At 39.0% G+C, this 21419-nt stretch overlaps 2 protein-coding genes across 2 annotated transcripts in view; both read left to right on the top strand.

Annotated features, from left to right (window-relative positions):
* The window catches only part of LOC107087558 (protein kinase C eta type-like), a 31268-nt gene extending 25373 nt beyond the window's left edge, over positions 1-5895 (top strand). Inside the window, exons 12-13 of the mRNA XM_015379206.1 lie at positions 2687-2833; positions 3990-5895. Coding sequence (XP_015234692.1) covers positions 2687-2833; positions 3990-4139 — 297 coding nt within the window. The 3' untranslated portion in view covers positions 4140-5895. The remainder of the gene's footprint in view (positions 1-2686; positions 2834-3989) is intronic.
* A 2376-nt stretch (positions 5896-8271) lies between these two features.
* hif1a (hypoxia inducible factor 1, alpha subunit (basic helix-loop-helix transcription factor)) overlaps positions 8272-21419 on the top strand; it is an 18908-nt gene continuing 5760 nt past the window's right edge. The window contains exons 1-5 of the mRNA XM_015379226.1: positions 8272-8578; positions 18720-18910; positions 20069-20220; positions 20362-20446; positions 20778-20887. Of these exons, the coding sequence (XP_015234712.1) occupies positions 8547-8578; positions 18720-18910; positions 20069-20220; positions 20362-20446; positions 20778-20887 (570 nt within the window). The 5' untranslated portion in view covers positions 8272-8546. The remainder of the gene's footprint in view (positions 8579-18719; positions 18911-20068; positions 20221-20361; positions 20447-20777; positions 20888-21419) is intronic.

Raw genomic sequence — 21419 nt, 5'->3', positions numbered from 1 at the left:
GAAAATATTAAAAGTAGTTGAAATATCAGTTAAAGAAATCAGAAAATATACACTTAGCTTAGAGTTTAAAAGTCTAAAATCCTTTTTGGGAGGTCTAGACAAAATTAAAACATTAGTGTATAACTGCTAATTTTAGGTTTTATATAGCTGTAACCTGGATAGTAATGATTCTTTATAGAGTGTAAATAGATTTTAATTTGGCTGAACAAATGTCCCAGCTCCTAGTATAGCTTGTGTCCTCTTGGCTGATGCAATAAAGAAAGGCTTCTTCTTGTATTTGGTTCTGAGGTTGGCAGAGCACACATGAAGCCTTGGAAAGATGGCGTCAGCTTTAGAGGAATTTGCTTTGCTGTCTGTAGGGTCGAACCCGTCGACCCCTGACTAATCTCCCTGAATCAAAACTTAACTTTAGTTACTGTCTCAAGCCTTTATTATTTTCTGTAACTTCTGAAAAATAATTGATTCTGTGGGGAAATCCAGAGGATGAAAAGCATGTGTTAATATTTTAATGTGAGCAGACATTCAGTTGTGAAAAGGGATTTAAAATGAGCTGTAAAATAAGTTGATAATCATGCTTTTCGTATCCATTACTATTTTTCTCTCAGTTGCGACTGCTGCATTAACAAATGTTGAAACACATAAAACATATCATTACAACAGGTGGAAATGGCTGTTCTGAAGCATCAGCATTAAGCACCCAGCTTCATGACCTGCCCCTGCTCCATAGAGCACCTAAGAGGTTTAGCCTCAATGGAAGTGACGTATTTTGCCGTGTTATCCAATCAGGGATCTACTTTCTCGCTGCTTACTTCGAGAGGCCGAGGCTCAAACTTCAGGGTATTCTAATTGAGACTGACTGGTAGTGTCCTGCATATCCAGAGTGGAGGGGAGATTGCATCTGAGAGTGGAGTAAATAGCTGATTAATGAGCAACATACTCATGAAATCAGGTGTATTTCAGCAAATATTTAATGCAGTTTAATGACGACATTTTTTAAGTTTTAAAATGCATATTTGACCAATAATAAGACGTTTACAGGGGAGGTTAAGCCTCCCAACTATTAAATGTGAAATCGCCACTGATTTATCTGTAATATAATTTAAAAAAAATCCAGCTTTAAAATGCGTGGTCCATGGCTGTAGTTCTGTGTTATCTTTCTTAGCATTGACTCTCCTCTGATCCCCGACATGATTTGCAAAGCATCTCTGAAAAATATTCTTCCTAAATCAAATCCAGTTCTTATTTCCTTTATTTTACTCCCAATATTCCAATGGTGTGTTTTATTGCTCTAAACTGCTAAATGTTTGGGAATAATGGAAAGATATGTCAAAAGTTCAGTCCTGAAAGAGAATAAAAGGAAATCAGAAGTCCATCCATCCATTCGTCTTCTTCTGCTTATCTGGGGTCGGGTCGTGGGGGTAGCAGCTTCAAGCAGGGAGGCCCAGACGTCCCTCTCCCTAGCCACTTGGGCCAGCTCCTCCGGGGAAATCCCAAGGCGCTACCAGGCCAGCCGAAAAACATAGTCCCTCCAGCGTGTCCTGGGTCTCCCCCTGGGCCTCCTCCCAGTGGGACGTACCTGGAACACCTCTCCAGGGAGACGTCCAGGAGGCATCCTAATCAGATGCCCAAGCCACCTCAACTGGCTCCTCTCGATGTGGAGGAGCAGCGGCTCTACCCCGAGTCCTACCCGGACGACTGAGCTCCTCATCCTATCTCTAAGGGAGAGCCCAGACACACTACGGAGAAAACTCATTACAGCCGCTTGTATCCTGTCAGGAAATCAGAAGTTATTGAGGAAAACGATAGTGATGAAAATGTCTTCCATTGAGAAACTCAATCAAACAATCGTTTATGCGCTTACAACATGTTGCATTCAAAGCAACCTGATCAGAGTGTTTTGTAATGATGCTCAGTGTGTGAAAGGTGAGTGTTTGTTTGCACGTTCATCAGAAGGAGCAGATGAGTAATTCAGAGGGGGTTTCTTGGATCTCTGAGTTAGTTTTTCACTTCAAGCATCCGGTGGCTTGTGGAAGTGTGGAATTAAAACACTAATAGCTAAAAATACTTCCTAAGACTTTCAGGTTATTCTAGTAACTGTTTCCATGGAAACATAGGCTCTAAGGTTTGTTGTGTCCTTGTCCCAGTGTTACTTCTAACATTCCCCAGCAAACACAAACAACCAGGAATGCACGGTTTTCTTCCAGAGGCGAAGAGCAGCAGGCGTCTTCTTGGTTACTCCTCTCTGGGGTCACTTCCTGCAGACATGAAGCCTGCTGGAGTTCAGCTTCTCTATTGTTCAAGTTTGTGCAACACAGGGAAGTCGAGGTGCGTCAGAAGGAGTTCAGAGCAGGCAGCTGAACTTTGGCCAAGTAAAGCAGTGCAGGGGAGGTGTCAGACAGGTGGTGTATGTGAAAAGGAAAGAGACAAGAGCAGGGAGGTGGAGAATGACTGGATAGGTTTTATCTAAACATATCCAGTTTTATCTAGATTAATGAAACTCCTTACACTTCTTCATAACCCTCAAAACAGCTGCGGCTAATTTATTTTCATTATAATAATTATTACTGTTTCATACGTGTTTTTTATTCAGTGTATATTCTGCTTCCAGCATTAACTCTGCATTTTCAGATAATTGTTATTATTAGTAGTATTGTTGCTAAATAGTGCATTTTTTTTTCTTCTACAGTTTTTGACCAAAAACCCAGCGCGGCGTCTCGGCTGCGTAGAGTCAGACGGTGGCGAGAAGGCAGTGATCAGCCACTCCTTCTTCACTTCCATCGACTGGGAAAAACTAGAACGCAGAGAAATAGAGCCACCCTTCAAGCCAAGGATTGTAAGTCACAAAAGTAACTTCACTGGTACCTTTAACCAGATACTACAAACACTGTTACACTATATACACCCTTTATTTTCTTATATTGACATATTTGGTCAGGTAGGATTACGAGAAAATCCATTTCTAGGTAATACCAGGATATTGATAAGTGTTTCGTTTTTTAAAATCTTTTTTCAATCAAGTTTAAAAAGGATTTATTTACAGTGGCCTTTGACTGTTAACTGAACACAGTTCAATTTTCAGTCATTATTTGGTCTCTCTTTCATATTACAATCTTATTTGAATTATTAAGTTCAAAACTTTCCAAAAAAGTTAAAAAAAAGAACAATCCACTGGACTTTGTTTCAAAGTTTAAGACATTTCGCTTCCCGTTCAGGAAGCCTTTTCAATTCAAAATGTCAGAAAAAGCGTTGAGTTTGAGGCTTTATAGAGTGGACCGAAAACAAAGCCTTTTTTTTTTGGCTTAGAAAACATGCAAACATGATAGCGGGAAGGAACCAGCTCTATTGCTGAGTTTTACCTCTATCATCACAACCCCCATCCCCATACAGGGGAACAGAAAACCTCACCTGTTCAGCCAGGCCAACAATTCCCTGTAACGACCCCCTTTCAGAGACATAGACAGGTATTGGGTATCGCAGGCTAACAAGGAACCCGAAAGACTGCCCATTCCTAAGGGGCGGACCCGTTTGTCTGGTTCAATCTGCATGTTTTCTAAGCCAAAACAAGGCGGCTGTGTTTTTTTTCCACTCTAAAAAGCCTGGAACTCAACGCTATTTCTGACATTTTGGATTGAAAAATCTTTCTGAATGGAAACGAACTTGAAAACAAAGTCCAGTAGATTGTTTTTTTTAAAACTTTTTTTTTTTTAATGACTATGACCTGGATGACTGAGAAACTTCACCAGCATCATTTCTAAACTCTTCTATTTATGTGTGTTGCCTTTTTGCCACAGCACTGGACTTTTCTTTCTATTTATGTGCAGCATTTTGAACTGTTGTGCTATAAGATAACTTTCTTTAAGTCTAATTTACTGTCAGGCAGTGAGAAGAATGTTTAAACTTTTTACAGTTGAAGTAGAATTCCTGTACAAAGAAGACTTTGTATGATTCGTGTTTTATCCTAACATTTTATTTCTCTTTTCATTCCCCAGAAAACACCTGAGGATGTGAACAACTTTGACCCAGATTTCACGCAGGAGGAGCCCACCCTCACACCCATCGATGACCCCATGATCCCTTCCATCAACCAGGAGGAGTTTAGAAACTTTTCCTTCACTTCACCAGATCTACTGGTGATCTGATTGGCTCCCCTATCCTCCAATCCTGTACTTTGCCCCCACTTTTTCCCTGCCTGTGTCTGCAGCTATTCCTTGTACTTGGTCTTTGCTCATCGCCCAGAAATGTGGGCAAATGTGTGTGAAGAGGAAGCAGATTCTGAAAGCCTTTGACAATTCAGCAAGAAACCAGATGTAACTGAACTCCTATGCACTGATGGGATCCTGGACATCTCCGATTGAGACTTTTTCTTGGTTTTTACTGTCAGGTGCCTTTATTGGCCATTCAAGTGTCTACAGGATGTATTTGAGATGCTGTTGCATTGAAACAATTACTTCCGTTCAAGTCTTCAAATGAAATGCACTTTTAAAAAAACCCAAAACATTCATTTTCACTGTGTCCAATTTTTGCTGAACAGAAACACACGAGTCAGAAAACAGAAAGCCAGTTTCACACAAATCCTCCAGATTCCAGGAAAAGTCAGAATACCAGTTAAATCCTGGAAAGACTGACTGAAGCGGATGAAATAGTTTTTCAGTGATGCATCCCCCTTCTGGAAAAACACACAGACTGGAGCACACTGTTTGAATTAGTTTCCCAATATGTTTAAAAACCTTAGATTTCGGATGAAGCTAGAAACACAGCTGCTCTCTGAGATGTTTTACTGATTAAAGCTTACAGAACAGGTTCAATAGGCTGGACCCAGCCGGGTACAGATAATAGGCAGTGTGTTTTATTTATTTGGGTCACACCTCATCCAAAAGCTCCCCTTCTGTCTCTGACACGCTCTGTAATTTGATCAGCCGGGCATGTTGAATATGATGCAACATTTCGCCTGCCGACTCAGGCTGATGGTGAAATATCCAAAACTCTGTGGGTTTCACCATGCAGCAGCGGAGCAAAGAGAGAGTGAAAACAGTCGGTGGGATCTTGGCTGACTGAAAGGAGTCCTGGACCTTGCGTACAGTCATTTTGTCACTCCATTTACACGCTCTCTGCCTCTGCAAACACAGCTTGGGAAAGCTTCCCGCTCGTTGGGCAGACCTCATGTTGGTAAAAATCCAAGAAATTCACAAAGGAAAAAAACTGTAGCTTAACATTTTGGTTCTGTTAGTGGAATAAAGAGCAAACAAACTGAGGGAGGAAACTCCATTACCCTGGTGCTAACTGATCCTCCTGTGTGCCCTTCAATTTAGCTTTATTTATTTTTATTGCAAACCATTATAAACAGGAAACCACACATAGTGTCACAGCTGTCGCCTTAAATCCAGACAGGAAGAGAAGAGCAACAAAGTAATTACCAGGCCTTTCTGTGCTGCTGGGTATTTATAAGGCCCTCTATGCTGATGACAGGAAGCCTGAGGTGAACTCCTGCCTTAAACTGAGCAGACATGATCAAACCTGGGCGTCCAGGACACAGGCTTCTCTTGCTGGTGAAAGGGAAGTCTGGAGGCTCTACATGTGTTAGTCTCCTCAGCCTCACGCTCTGTGAAGGATGACCAACTGGCAGCTTGGGGTGGAAAAATGTCTCCTTGCATCCTGAGCTTCAAAACAGATGGTCATTCCCACTCCAATTCAAATCTGAAATTAATACAAAGTCTTATAAATAACTGTGTTCTTTTAGCCTACTGTGCGCTGAGGCCCCAAATTGGGGCTTATTGCCTCTTTCTGCTAATAACTAGTGCCAACCTTAGCAGCCAGAATCCTTATCAGACATATATAGATAACAGTGAGCCTTTTCCAACACTTTGCATTATAACTTGAATTCAGCCATCTTAGTTTAAGCGTAAGAAGTCTGATTAATCCAGTTGAACATTCTTCTAATGATCTGCAACTGCCGTCTTGTAGAGTGTTTATGTTGCAAAAAAAAAAAAAAAAAGCCTCCTAGGTTTTCTTTCTTGACTCGCTTGTTTGGCAGCTTCCTCAGGTTACGTTTAATAACTATTCTTTGTCACTTTGGCAGTTTTACTCAGCTGAAGGTTTATTGGATAAACCCCTAAAGCAGTTTGTTTTCTACTGAGAAAGAGAAATAAACTGAGCAGCAGTTGAATAAAATGTCTTGTCGATGTTTGGGGATAAAAAGGACACCAGATGGAGAAGATAGAAGGACAACTGGAGCTGAAACAACTCGTCTAAATCATGATACGCAGAAGAACATCGCTATAGAAACGCCTCTAATGTAAAACACCTTAAAAACCTAAAACACTTTAACCAAGGGAACAACTCCTACAGAAACAACAGTTGGACTGAGACCATTTTGTGTCTTAAGTTAAGCTGGATTCACTCTGTTATACATGATGTGGGGAACATTATGTTTCTTTCTGACAATCAAGTAACATTTAATGACTAAATCCTTCCTTAGGATTGCTGCTGACCTTGTTTTCTTCCTCAGTCTCAACCTGATTTCTCGACAATGAGTTCACTGTACTCCGATGGCCTCTGCAGTCTCCAGATCCCAATTCATTAAAGCACTTCTGGGATTTGGAGATTCTTTTAATTGATTCTTTAACATAAGAAATGGAGCAAAACTGTGAAGGAATAGTTCCAACAGGTTTCTAATGTGTGCAGCGAGGCTTTAATGGAGCTCTCACTAAAATACAGGTCAAATCTGAAGCCAGCATAATGTAGTAAAACAGCCAGTGGAAAAACAATATCTTTTATATTTTTCACCCTTTGTACTTGTTGTGAAATCACGCAGAGCATGCTGGTGCATTGCTGTTTGAGATGCAAACAATTGTTTCATTATTACGGCAACAAAGCAGTTCTTCATTTAAGCACCTCCCTCTCAAATATGTGTTAAAGGTGATAAAACATTTACAGGAACAAGTTCTCCCATGAATCAAAACAACAGGTGGTCTCCTCTTTGTTTGATAATGTTGAGACCTTGCTGCGGCTTTATCTGACTGGGATCAGATTCTCTGCAGCACGGGAGAGGCTTTGGTTTCAACCTCATAGTCCCTGAAGCACAACATTTATTAGCATCATAAAATGGATCATTAGCATCTCTATGAAAAGTTAACACTGACTTGTAACTTCTGGAATCTGAGTCAAATAGCCAGCTTGGCAAAATCTCCATAGTAATTATCAAACCTGCACCAGCTGCTCTATTCCAATAAAGGACTTCATACAGAAAACTGATTGTAAAATGTAGATTTTTTCCAATTGGTTTAAGTATCACTAGGTTGATACTTGATATGTTTTGATAAATAATTCACAAACAAAAAGAGGTTATGATTCAAATGCAAGTCCAGCTCTGCAGTTTTCTTAAAAAAGATTCCTCTTATTCATTAAAAGAATACAGAAAGGGTTTTTGCTTTATTAAAGAGTGATTCTGGCTGTGACTTACTCCTGCTGATCAATTTTAACTTGAATTTTTCTGTTTTAACAACAACTGAACCTGAAAATCCCAGAACCGTGAAAAAATTGGCAGTATGGGGCCCGATGAGCTTAATTTATACAGGACAGGATGACAATGTTTCACACAAACAATATCCAATTTTAGGCTAATTTATTTATTGACTTTTGTTTGAGCTTGGAAAAATATTTTAGGGACACATGACCTTTTTCTAATGAGTTTAGACTGAGATCAGCCCCTCCTGTTGTAAAGTTTTCTAAAACTAAAACGCATAACAATGCCTTTCTTTGAAATAAACTTTGCTGATCCTCAAAATAGTTTAACTTATCTGCAACAGCTATTGAGAAACACTCAAAACTGTGTCAACTGCTGCCTTTATCTCTTTCAACGCTGATTGATGTCTGGCATGTTGTGATACTTTCTAGATGCTCGAGGCTACCTCATGCTGTCGGACAGGTTCTGCTCAAGCGATGTCTTCATTTTGCAGGTCAGGCAGAAACAAGACCTGGGCGTGGTCTGACAAAATAAACAAAAACTGTTCTTGATCAAATTGCAAGGAAATTTACATTTTCACATATAAACTTCTCTTTTTTATTTGCAGACTCCAGTTATCTTTTTTTATATTAAAACTTATTACAATAGATGTTAATATAACAGATATCTCTATACGTTTTAATTAGATATAGCTTTTCTTTTTTCTTGTATTTGTTTTATGAATCAGACGCATTTCCTGTGCGCGTCCCCGCTGTGAAGAAGCATGTGACTGCGCGGCCCCGCGGCTCTCCCGGCGGCGGGCGGAGTTAGCGCGTGCCTTCAGGAGGCAACATTGTCTCGGCAAAAAGCACTTATCCAGCGTGGCACTAAATTTTCACAAGAACTAACCAAAGACTCAATTTTTAAGCAACGAAGAGTTTTATTTTTTGGACCAAGCCGACACGAAGGGAACTCTTATGTGACCAAACCAAGGATTTGCGGGTTAACTTCAGTAAAAAAAGTGACATTTTGGTTGATTTCTCAACGCGAGCGGGTCCGGTTTGACACCGATAGAGAGGCTTCACTCCAGCTCAGCCGTCCTGACATGGACACAGTGATCATACCTGAAAAGAAAAGGTAAATTTCGCAACTAGCTGATGCTCGCGTCTGGGACCAGTCGGGTTTTATGAGGATGCGTTGAGAGCGTTTTGTTTGGAGTCCATTTTACTGTCAGCCATGACATTATGGCCTCAATTTCAAGGTTAACGGCTGGTTTCCTCTCTTCATTCGTCTCGGTAGCAATGCTAACACGTTAGCATGGCGGCTTACATCTCCTTACCAGTAAAAGCTGTTGATTTTAAACAGCTTATCGCCAATAGACTGTCATTTAAGAGTATCTGTAGTTCTCTCGATTAATCCAGTTTACATTTATTTCTGGTTTAAGTGTTTAATCTCTGTTTGATATATTCGTTGGAGCTAGCTTTTTATGATAGCTTTTTATTTGTTTCATTCAATAATCCATCTGTACAGGTGTTTGGGTTGATCTTCCAGGGAACAGCTGCCAAAGTCTGGAGCAGCGTTTGGGAATCTGCTGAAATGTTGTTTGATCAAATAAGTAGGAAAAAAAATGGCATTTGTTCGATGGTTTATTATTAGTCACCTGTACTGAAATAAAGTCGTTTAATGGATTACATCTGTAAAGTGCTTAAAGCCCATATAAGTGGCTGCTATTGGCCTGGATGGTGATCACGGCCGTGTAGCGGGTGAAGCTTCCCGATATAAGTGAAGTAGTTTCCGATTAATGATCAATGGAAGAGGTTAAAACCACCGGGATCACTTCTAACTGCTCCTAAAGATTTTGGATAAACTTTCTGCCTTTTTTTTTTCTTGGGTGTAAAATCGTGAAATTATCTACTATTATCTGTATATAAACACAGTCACTATCTAAACCAGGCAGTTTGAATCTTTCGTTTTTCATAGTGTTTTAATGTGTGTGAATATATTTGCATATCTTTGTTTTGTGCATATTTATATAAAGAGAGATTAAGTTAGGTATAGCCTGGTAAAAGGCATTGATGCAGTATTGTCATACTTTTTTTTATTTTTTATGTTTTGATTAAATCCCTCAAAACTAATGAACCCCACTGTTTGTTTATTGAATTAAAACAGCTTGTATATTGCTTTATTTCTTCATATTTAAAAAAAAAAATCTGTGAAAATATATGTATTTATTCTGTAATGCATAAATGTAGCATATTAAATCTCAGACTTCTGTCTTTCTTAAAAAAAAAACATTCAACACCGTATTCCCTTTAGGGTTGGGAATTGATAAGATTTTCATGATTCCGATTCCCTTATCGGTTCTGTGAAACAATTTGATTCCTTATCGATTCCGTTTAATTAAAAAGCTTTATTGTACAATTTCTGGAAATAAACTCATCTCCCCCTAATTTAAATTAAGGAGCGTCACCTTTCTCTCACTCCCTGAACTGCGGAGCAACTTCGTAGCATCTTTTGTTATATCCATTGCAATAGCTAGAATCATGTCAGAATACCAGCTACCAATAGTTCTAATTAATTAGCTGGATTAACGTAAGAGGCGCTCTAACTTAATAACACTAAAGAGAAGTAGGAAATTGGTTTATTTGCAGAAATGATATATGATTTGATAGGAACCACATTAAGCACAGCCAGTGATTTAAAAAAAAAATAGCTACAGCAGAGTTGCCTTCCATGCTGGTCGTAACTTTAGCTTCTGTTCGTAAGCATAAAAAACACAGCATTTGCTTTAATGTATGCCATGTTGTGTGCGCAGGTGTTTCTGCATGTTGGATGTATTTCCTCCCGCGGATGTAATTGCCACTTTGCAACGATTGCAAAGCACCTTGTTGCCATCTTTCTCTTCCATAAAATGAAGCCAAACTTTCGATGGGGTGCCTTTTTTTTTTTTGTTGCTTTTCTAGACCTACGCCGGGTCACGTCGTACTTGCTTACTGAATGCCGTGTGCATAACTTGCGTAAAAAAAAAAACGTGACGCAAGTCGTGCTGCCCAGAGCTAGGCTCTGGTGCTGCCTGGAATCGATAAGAGAATTGTTAAGCAAATGGTGCCATGGAATTGGAACACATGGAACCGGTTCTTAACAGGAACCGGTTTTTGATTCCCATCCCTAATTCCCTCTCTTGTTAGTTCTCTAAATTAAATATTAATATATGTAATTTGGATCTCAATGGTTTTTTGGAATTTCTTGCCAGTAAGGAAAAGCCCAGTTTGTGAATAGTCAAAAAATAGTTGGAAAATCTAGATAGATGTGTGGTTTTGAAAAAAGCACAAGAAGTCAAGTGTATTTTTTACATACATTAGACTTTAAGAAGGTGTTTTGGAGCATTGAAATATAAGTAAAGTTATAAAACAGCCACACTTTCCAAACACTTTTAGGCTAAATAAATGCTTCTAATAAATCAGTTATAATTTATTTTTACACTGTGTCTAATGACAGTTTGTTGGACTCAATTTGACGATGTTGATTTAAACTGTCCTTTTGCTAGAGCACAGTTCCAGGGCGTTTCTGAAATAAGAAAAGTGTAATTCAGTTTAATCGGACAGATGTCTTCTTCAAATCCATCAGTTACCGTTTTGATTAAATTGAGTTTTTCACTGGATGCAAACATTCTTTCAAACTTTAGCACAAACACTGGAACCAAGTACTGTGCAAGTCCAACTGTAAAGAGAGGAGCTGTTTTCTCAAGTTATAAGCCAAGCCCAGTAACCTAGATGTAACTGGAGCTAACCTGCATTGGTTTTGTAGACATGCTTCAATGAATAGTCGGGCTATACTCACTGTAAAAATGACAAACCTGTCTGTGCAAGCTAGAACTATGCAAACACCTTAACCCTTTGTTTTTTTTTGTGCTTTTTGTGCTGAATTTATTAGATAGGGTGACACATCTAATGCATTAGTTTTACATTAAAGATGTTGAATGTCCACAGCCTGCTATGTCTTTCAGCCAAAATAGGTTGTTGAGGTTTTAGAAGTGGTGAAATCTGTGGCGACAGGCTACCTAAGCAGCATCGATCTGCTGTAGAAAAAAATCAGAGGTGGCTATTACGCTAAAATTCAGACTCCTAGTAGTCATAGAAGTAATGTTGAGGCCAAAATAAATTTCTTGTGGTTTTGAAAGCTTGAAAGGTTTTTGATGATGTGCATTAACCAGTTGAATTGCAGAGTTATGTTCAGTAACAAAACTCTGAAACAATTGAAATTTCCACCTAAAAGTCTTTGTAAAAATATTTCAAACATAATGAAATCAATATATAGACATATTAAAGCTCAGCCTCCCAGATCCTTTACTTTATTCCAACTGTTGCATTTATTCTGTCAACCTGGATGAGCGGCCATGGGTGCCTGCCGCTCTCTGGACTTGAAATTTGAGCCTCTGTTTAGGTGAACACGATCTTTGATTACAATAAATATGCTTTCGGCACGGCCCGCTGTTTCAGGCCGCTTTGGTTTAGTGTTAGCTGGTTTCTTCGTCGTGTCTTGATAATTCTCATCTCATCCCTTAATCACTGGGGCATGACGTCAATGGGAGGGGCCACATGTGTGGTGGTGCTCTGCTTGGCAATTAGCAGGTTGCTCAGAGGCATCCAGGCAGCAGACGAGTTGGAACATGAAGTAGAAACAGACTAGTTGTGGGTGCAGAGCACAGATTCATTGTGGTTTGTGTTCTGAACGACAGGCGAATGACCTACTTTTTTTTTTGAACACATTACAGTCAATTATGGTAGAAATATACAAAAGACAACCAATGTGGATTTCTTGGGTTCCCACTAAGAGCTCAGACTGTAGATCACTAATAATTTTATGGGATAAAAAAGGCTAAAAGACAATAACAGGTAAACATCAGCTCTGTTTAAAGTGGGTAATGCTCCATAAACGTTTGCCCCCCCGCTCTGTGATAAATTAAGCAGACTGGAAATCATTTTCTGAATGTCTCAAACAATGAAAGGAAGGATGCATGGTGAAATAGAGCAGCGCATCTTGTCCTCCAATTGCTGGACATCGGTTGGGAATCATTTAACGATAATTTTGCTTTTCCTTCCTCACATTGATGAGTTAAACAGTTTGTTTCAGTCAAGCGTCACGATTTTGTCCTTGTGTCCGTTGTCTACCCAAACCTCTTCAGTGACCTTACAGATTTAGCTACCATCGAATAAAGAGTTGAAAGGAAGTGATGATGTCCCAGCTTACAGTCAAATTCTTTAGATCCCACAGTCGGTTTTCATTTGGTTGAAAATGAAAGTTTTTGGGTGACGACATGTTGAGAGCTGGAAGGAAATGTTTCTTCACTTTGAGGTTGATTTGTACAGTAGGAGTGATCAACTGAAAGCTTTTAATCTTAGCTTGTTGAGGGATTCATAATATAGCTCACTATTAGTTTTTATCTTTCGGCTTAAACTTTGCTTAAACCGCAGCTGGATTTTTTTCTTTTGATGTATACTTAAACGTCGCATTTTATTAATCAGACAATCATTTGTTAACTCACTTCAACTATTAGTCTCTAAATCATTTTGTTTTAAAACAGACTGGGATTTATTTTGAAATACGAAGTAGCATCAAGTGCCAAACTTTCCAAACACACATCAGTTTGAGGTTAAAATGTAAGTAAAACTTTTATTTTGTTTGTAAAGAACGTTATCGTATGCTAAACTTTAATAAAAAACTCCAGAAGACAACACGTTTAGTTTAATTTCAAAGATCTATGTTTATTGGAGCTTAAACATGGAAACAAATTTCCTGGTCAAAAGCAGACAGGTTTTTCTGTTTGTTTTAGAAGAGCAGCTGCATTCTTGGCTTTATATTGGAAAAAGTTCACGAGGAGATGACTCTCAACTCTAAGGAGTCCTGATCTGTATTTGTTGTTCATGCAGAAAAGGTCTTGTGGCACAGGTATAAGGATCCAAATGGAAACAGGGCATCAATTGCTGCTTTTGACAATGCTGCGTACTCTGTTGCTACTGACAACCAATAAGCTTCCAGCACACATTTGGAGAAAGTAGTCTGTATCGTGCGATCAGAGGAGATATTGAGCAGGGTGTCCTGCAGCTTTGATGAGACGTGATGCGCAGAGAAGGTGGAGACTGGCTGGGATTTCCGAGATGTCGGAATTTGAAACTTTCTTGGAGGGCTCTGAAATGCGAGGCAATAATCGGCTTGTAGTTTGAAAGGGTAACGCTCCATAAAGTCCTCCCACTCTGGGAACATTTCAACATTTTCTCCCTCCACTTGCACAGCCCACTGCTCCAGCTTTCTCTTAAATGCTGTGACCTAACAGAGAGAATAAAAAAAAAAGAAAAACCACAAGAAAATGTATGTCTGGGCTGAAACAATTATTCAGATTATTTGTAATTTATGGATTATTGAAATAATTTAGTAATCTGTTAAATGTAAACTTGAGTATAGAGACTAAAATGTGCCTTAAGCTGACTGAGCAACCCACTTAGAGCTGTAATTATACCAAAATTGTAAAGAAATGTGTAAACATTTTAGAATTAATATTTGGAAAAAAAAAACTTTTCATCTGTCAATATGCTCTATCCAGAAATCCACAAGTGCAAAAGTTTTCATTTATTAAAGTTTAATTTATATTAATCTAACAAATAGTTGACAGATTAATCAAGTAGCAAAATAATCATTAGTTTGGGCCTTGTAGGAACAAGTTTAAGCTGTTTAGTTTGTCATAACTCTGGATAAATATGCGAGGCTCGTAATCCACTTTGGGTCTGTCAGATAATGAGTGGGGTGAGACCAAGAGTCTGATTAAAAAAAAAAAAAAAAAAGCGGACCTCCTCACGCAGTTCAAAGATAATCATTAAATTTTCCCATGAGAAAGTCACTGTGGACCAAGCAGTGACCGAGCAAAACTTTCAGTTTTGGATTAAAAAAACCCAAACGACTCTGATTTCATGAGGTTATTCTTTCTGGTTTTTCTGACTTGAAACTCAGAAAATATATGTCTGTTTATAAAAAGACACAATCAATGGATGAATGTTCAGAGTATTTATTGTTTTTGATTTCCTGTGTTTAGAATGGAATGGAGAACCAAAAACATTTTTATAAAAGCAGAACCAGAGGCTAGTTTTTAAATTAAGTGCAACTTATCAGAGTTTACATCCTTGCACATTTCTGAATTTCAGTCAAAATGTATATTACTGTATGTCTGATCTTTTAAACATCTATTTTCTCCTTTTCCAAACTGTAACAAGGCATCAATTAGAGACTTTTGTTTTACCGTAGTTTTCTGAGTTCTGGTTTTCAGAGAGCGCTGATCTGCAAACGCTATTGACTAATTTTGGCTTCTAGAACTAGAAGATTAAAGTATTCTTTCACACTTTTTTTCCTACCTGGCCTGTAAGCAATCATTATTTATACATATGGGTATGACGTTATTTCAAAACAAAGATGAAATGTTTAGAGTTGTTTAAATTGCTATATCTTATAACAGCTAGCTTTAATCAGCGGGAACAGAACTCTCTGTAGCTTACCTTTAAGATTTGCAGAAAGGTGGCAGCCTTTCTCATAAAGAAATGTACCAGAGAAACATTCCCGATTAATTTTTAACCTTCCTGTTATCTGGTGTAAATCCTGCTCTCTCTCAACCAGAAATGCAAACCCATCTCTTATTTTGTTGAAAATGCATAAAATACGCCAGATAAAGTGCTTCCTCCAAACGCTTTTATTAAACAGCTCACTGACAGGGAAAGTGGGAGATTTTTAAATGTTTCTCCCTCAGTGAAAACTTCCACACCGAGCTAAATGGTCAGTTTGTTTCCGATCAGCATATCTCAGGTAAGTGCTGATCAAGCTTAAAGTAAATTGATTCCAGTCACAAGCTCAATTATTAGTGCATCTGAACCAAACTGTGCTGTAAAGGACCTTATCATGATGACAGTATGTCCGTAGTTAAAAGAATTTGGAAAGAAAGCATATTTGACGTACTTAATTGTAACAGAATAACAGAAAACATGTTTTGTTTGTCTGTCTTTGGCGGTCCCGAGAGCATAGCAGTGTTTCTACGCACTGGATTATATAATGGGACCATGTTTATCGTCACACTGAGCAGGACAGTGAGATAGGAGAGCAGCACTCTTCTAAAATAGGTCAGCCCAGAGTAACAGAGTACAAAAACAACACTGGAGGCACTGGTCAAGGTGATTCTCATGCGGGGCCCTTTTCCCTTCTAACCTTTTATCCAGTTGATCATGAATTCAGCCTCTAACTTTGATCACATACTGCTGTAGTCCAGAATGCAAACTAAAAGATTTGAATAAGAGAGAGTTGTTTGCTTTGAATGCGTGTGAAGGGATCCCCTGCTGCTCTTTATGATGTTGCTTTTATTGCATATTTGTGAGCAAAATCAGATAAATGATTATTAGTATTTGTTAAAGTCTGCATAACGGGAAAAATCAGCTTCCTTGTCTGTTTGGAGTTTCCACCTCATAAAGACACAGTCACCAGCTGAATCGACTCCTTTATGGTAGATTTATACATTGAGTTGTTTCTGCAGAATATTTTCTTGTGTCTTTTGCACAAAAGATTGGTTTTTAGTAGATTGTGGTCTTTGAATTTGAATGCATGCCAACACTTATCAGTGGTTACTGTGGGACCAAAGTGCCTGGGGGTGTTTAGAGGTTAGACTCTGCCACCTGCTCACAGTGGCCCCTGTAATAGCTCCAATGTAATACAAATGTCATTTTATCAGGGATTCAAGTTATTGATTGATGAATTAATCTTAATTTGATTGATCCTATCAATCCACTGAAAATTAATTGATAAGCATCCAGTTTCATAAAAACGTAAGTGTTTTTCTCTTGTATGAAGTTGATCTCTAGCCAAACCAGTTAAACAAAAATAATATTCAGCAGCTGCACAGAATTATTCAATCACACAGTGTTCAGAAAGTGCATTTTCCACTATTCTGCTCTTTAGATGGCTGTATCGATACTTTTGAAAATGAGTATTGTATCCGGATACAACATTTCAGTATCGATACTTTTTTGAGTGTCGATACTTTTGACAACCCTAATGCCCTCTAATTCAATTCAGTTTATTTCTATAGCGCCAATTCACAACACGTCATCTCAAGGCACTTGAGTCAAATTGATTCAAAGTTTTCTATCTAAGGAAAACCAGTTGATTGCCTCGACTCATTGACTCAAAGGCAATCCCTCACACTAAGCATGCTTGTAGCGACAGTGGAGAGGAAAAACTCCCTTTTAAAAGGAAGAAACCTCTAGCAGAATCAGACTTGGTGTGAGCGGCCTTCTGCCGAGGCCGACTGGGGTTCAAGGAGACAGAAGCAGAGATACACATTCTATCATCACATCCTCTCTTTCCTAACACAGCAGACAGGTTACTCCGCTTTGCCAAGTAGCTCTGCTAAATAGGCACTAATTAGGTAACAACATAAGGAGTTAATCGTGTTTATATTAAAACGGAACAAACTATAAAGTGCATTCTGCATCATAAACAGTGTCTGAATTAGGACTGAACGATTTTGTCAAAAACTCCAAATTGCGATAATTTTCAACCAATATTGCAATTTCCTTTGCACTAAGCACAAGCATGTCTTTCTACTCCAGATTTCCATTTTTTTATGACCTTAAAAGCCTGCTTGTCCAGAATCCAGTTTTTTAGGACTTTACTGTAACATTTCCAGGAAACAGTTCTTACTTCTACTATAATGCATAGATCTAGGTGCTAGCTGTAACTCTTTTTTACCTTTTGTGTGACAGCATACCCACTTTAATCATTTTACCGCCACCTAAAGGGCTGGAGGGAGAAATTTAGTGTCTTACTCTTAAGTGTATTGTGACTAAAAGTTTTGTGCCTCTGTGATTTGAAAATGCATTTTTCTAAATTGTGATCATATTGCAGATGCAATTAATTGCACATCCCTAGTATCGATCAATTAAGTTTTAGCATGTCTCCGCTTAAGCATTGCTTCTCTTACTAATACCAGTATGGCTCTGCTGAAGAGTAAACAACTGGCGGTAGCACTACAACACTGGAAACAAACTCTTTTTGAGCAGACTTTATCAGTTAATTGGATAGAGCTAATTTTAATCCAATAAATAACAAATATTTTTAAGTCTATATTGTTAACAATCCCTGGTTTTTATGCGAATGCAGCTTGGCGGAAAAGCGTTGTAAATGAAAGATGCAGACATTGTCATCAAAAACAGAGAGGACAAAGACTGCCAAATGGGTTATCATTTTTTTTTTTTTTTTTCTGTGTTAGTTTATCTGTCGGAAGTTTTTGGATCAGTGCCGTTTCATTTAACAGCTGTTAGTAACTTCCTGAGAGACAAAGCCCTGCTCAGACCTGACGGAGGTTTAACCTCAGCGGACCGATTATCTTTGTTGTCAAGCGGTTCACACATCCCACTCATGTAATGGAAACTTTTAGTTTTAAACCTGAAGTCTCCTGTTGCTCTGCCAGCTGATTTAATCGGCGTTACGCTCATTTTAATGTGCCGCTCTATTTTCTGCATGGGAAGGCCAGAATAACAATAACGCCCTTGGTCGCTGCTGTAAGTGCACACCAGATCGATTTTAATTGGATGTGCATTTCAAGAGCTTTTGAACTGATGTACATTCAGTTCTGGTGCATCTCCAGTGTTGGCTTAATGTGTTTAGGTTTTTTTTGTGTTGGTTTCAGGGAACAGAAGGAGCTTTACAGTAAAAATTCAGAATCAACACATGACTTGAAAGCAAAGCACTTTAAAGCTTGTCCTCATAGGCTATATCAGATCATTTGAAGTCTGCTTCAAAGGGTGTTTATCTGAAGATCTTTATGTGGGGTCACATTAACTAGGTTATTGATATTGCATAATGAGAATATTCTGGGTAATTATCTTGCAGATAAAATGTGTGTTTCCCTCTTCTCTGTTTCTCATTGCTTGTTTCATAAAAGCTGCCAGCGTCTCAGTGATTGTTGTCTCCACGTAGCTGCCAAAACAGGCTGCGCTTCCTCCTGGTAAATTACATCAGAGGCTGGGTATTGTTTCTGTTGGTTAGCAGCCAGGAAGATGCTTTTAAATGGCTGTATGTGGAAATAGATCTTTATAAAAGAGGCTGTTTGTTGAGCCATTTGCTGGAGTGTTTGACAGACCAGGGACCTCAGAAATGTCCTGGTTTAACAGCAGAGATGCTGCTTTTTGTCGGAAACCCATCATGAGTCCAGGTTGTGATTAACCCCTTGCCTGTCTCCATGCAGGGTGAGTTCGGAGCGCAGAAAGGAGAAGTCAAGGGATGCAGCGAGATGCCGGCGCGGGAAGGAGTCGGAGGTGTTCTACGAGCTGGCCAAGCAGCTGCCCCTCCCCCAAAGCACCAGCTCCAGCCTGGACAAGGCGTCCATCATGAGGCTGACCATCAGTTACCTGCGCATGCGAAAACTGCTCTGCATTGGTCAGTACCTGTCGTTCTAGAAGAGGGTAAACGGCTCAGTGTCATGGCTCACTGCTTGGTTTTCAAGGATATTCTATTATTACATTCGACATTTGAGTCAACGATGCGGAGCACGTCTTAAATGTGTGGCGCTGCCGTGCATTAAACTGAAGCCCATCACTGGGAGCAGAAAATAGCAGCATCCATTGATAAGTTGGTCAATAGTTGGGGTCAGAGGGGATGTTTTCGGCTAATCTGGTAGATCTGAAATACATTCCTAGATTTACATTTAATAAACCGGGAATGTTTCCAAGTGTAGGACAGACTTCTTTTCTATACAGAAAAACAATTATTTTCCATTAAAAAACAAAACGCTGTGAAAAACTTTGATCCTAATAGATATGTATTCTTTGTATGTTCAGCAAAGCCTTAGATTATTCCTTACTATAAAATATTCATTAGAACAAAGAAATGATCTTGTAAACGAAACCAAAGTAAGACCAGCTGTAGTTTGCGTCATTCTGTGCAAACAAAACACACATTTCAGATAAGTTGTTCATTGATTGCTCTGAAAAATGTAGGAGGTTGAAAAAATTTGTGTTTTTGCTGGGGGGTACAGACACCAGCGTGCAGCAAATCCAGAACATAATGAGTTATAGATCTATGGTTCTTAGAATCCAGCCCGCTCCCACACAAATGAGGCTTTTTATTTGCTAATGCGCTACTGCTACTGATCCTTTACAAACCTTCACCTTTTGGATTACAGCCAACCACTTTTAGGTGTTTACTGTGGGGGATTTTAGCACCGTCGTCATACTTTCCTTTTTTCTGCTTTCCTTTTCTCTACGAAATTAGATTTCTTTTAAAAGGGACAGAAGTTGATATCAGATATGTGGCTTAAAGATGGTAGCTGCAAAACTGTATAGGACAAAATGCTATTAATCATTTTAATATTTGCAGATTATTTGTGATCTTTTTTGGCCAAAAATCAAAATTAATGGAGAAACTGTTAAGCCAACTTAGAAAAGCCACGATCTGCAAGGTTAGGTCATCACATAGAGGGTGATGGAAGCCTTAAGCCTGGTGTAGATTAAGCCTTAATCTACACCAGCCACTGTGGTTTTTGTTAAGTTTGCATAATTTCATTTGTTCTCATCTCCTTCCCTCTCTGTGATCCAGATGAGCTGGTGGCAGAAGAGAAAACCGAACTCGATGAGCAGCTGAATGGCTCCTACCTGAAAGCTTTAGATGGCTTTCTCATTGTGCTGTCTGAAGATGGAGATATGATCTATATCTCAGAAAATGTCAACAGGTGCCTCGGGCTGGCGCAGGTGGGTCTGCTCGGAATATTATCACAGTCCGTTTTTAGCTGTGGTCAGGGTTATATTTGAATTTCATACAGATGTTTATAATGTTTGTTCTTAGTTGCATTTAGTTGTAGTTAATCATTCATGTGGGGCTTTCTGTTGCAGTTTGACCTGATCGGACACAGTGTGTTTGACTTTACTCATCCCTGCGACCAGGAGGAGCTGAGGGAGATGCTGGTCTACAGATCCGGTGAGCGCCGCTTCATTGTTTTTTTATGAGAAACTTCCACTTCTGTAGAACAAAGCTGTACAAGAAAAAAAAAAAAAAAGCTCTGCATATGCTGACTTCGTCTGAGCTGTAACTGCTCGTAACTCCACTTCCTTTTTCTTAATCTCTCGGTCCCTTTACGGTTTTATGTCTTCTCTATGCAAATGTGAGCAGCTGGTTGAGGTTATACTGAAAGTAAAGTCATAAAACCGTTGATAGATGGGATATAAACCCTCACTGTTAGAAGTGCAGCTGAGGTGACGCTTCTCTGTTTTACAACTCTCGCTCCATCTCTGTCGTTTGGTGATGTCAGGGTCCAAGAAAGTCAAGGAACCGAGCACAGAGCGGAACTTCTTCCTGCGGATGAAATGCACCCTCACCAGCAGAGGGCGCACCGTTAATGTGAAGTCAGCCACATGGAAGGTAGGCCACCAAAAATGGATCCACCTGCAGAAATCTATTAAATATGACATGGTCCATTTGTTTCTGTTAGCTTACCGCATGCATGTTTGCTGCTGAGCAGGTTAATTAGATTTCTGTGAGCAAGATTTTAATAAAGGCTGCAGCAACTTGGTTATCCTTGGAATAATGAAATCATGCTTTCAGAAAGCTGCTCTGCTTTAAAGCCCTGCTTCTGTCTCAGTGAAGCTGAACTAGTGCGGCACATTAACTTATATGGGAAAAATGTCACAATGGGATACAGTTGTTGGGTTTCTTTTGATATATAACGTATTAATTTAAAATAATTCACATTATTACTGGAAATTCTGATCTGCTAATAACAAACCCTCAGATGCCTAAAGTACTAATTATTTGTGAATTTCTGAGTATGTTTAAGAAAACTTTGACTCTTATCTTTTCTTTTCTTTCCTAAAACTAAAAATTTAACCCAGGATTGTTGAGTTGATTGGCAGGGGTTGACGTTAAGGATTTTTACCACTTGCCCTTTGGGCAA

Source organism: Cyprinodon variegatus, unplaced genomic scaffold (assembly GCF_000732505.1).
Source record: "Cyprinodon variegatus isolate N-32 unplaced genomic scaffold, C_variegatus-1.0 Scaffold187, whole genome shotgun sequence".
Lineage (NCBI taxonomy): Eukaryota > Metazoa > Chordata > Actinopteri > Cyprinodontiformes > Cyprinodontidae > Cyprinodon > Cyprinodon variegatus.
Note: the sequence above shows the minus strand (reverse complement) of the source record. Positions and strands in the feature narration are given on the sequence as shown.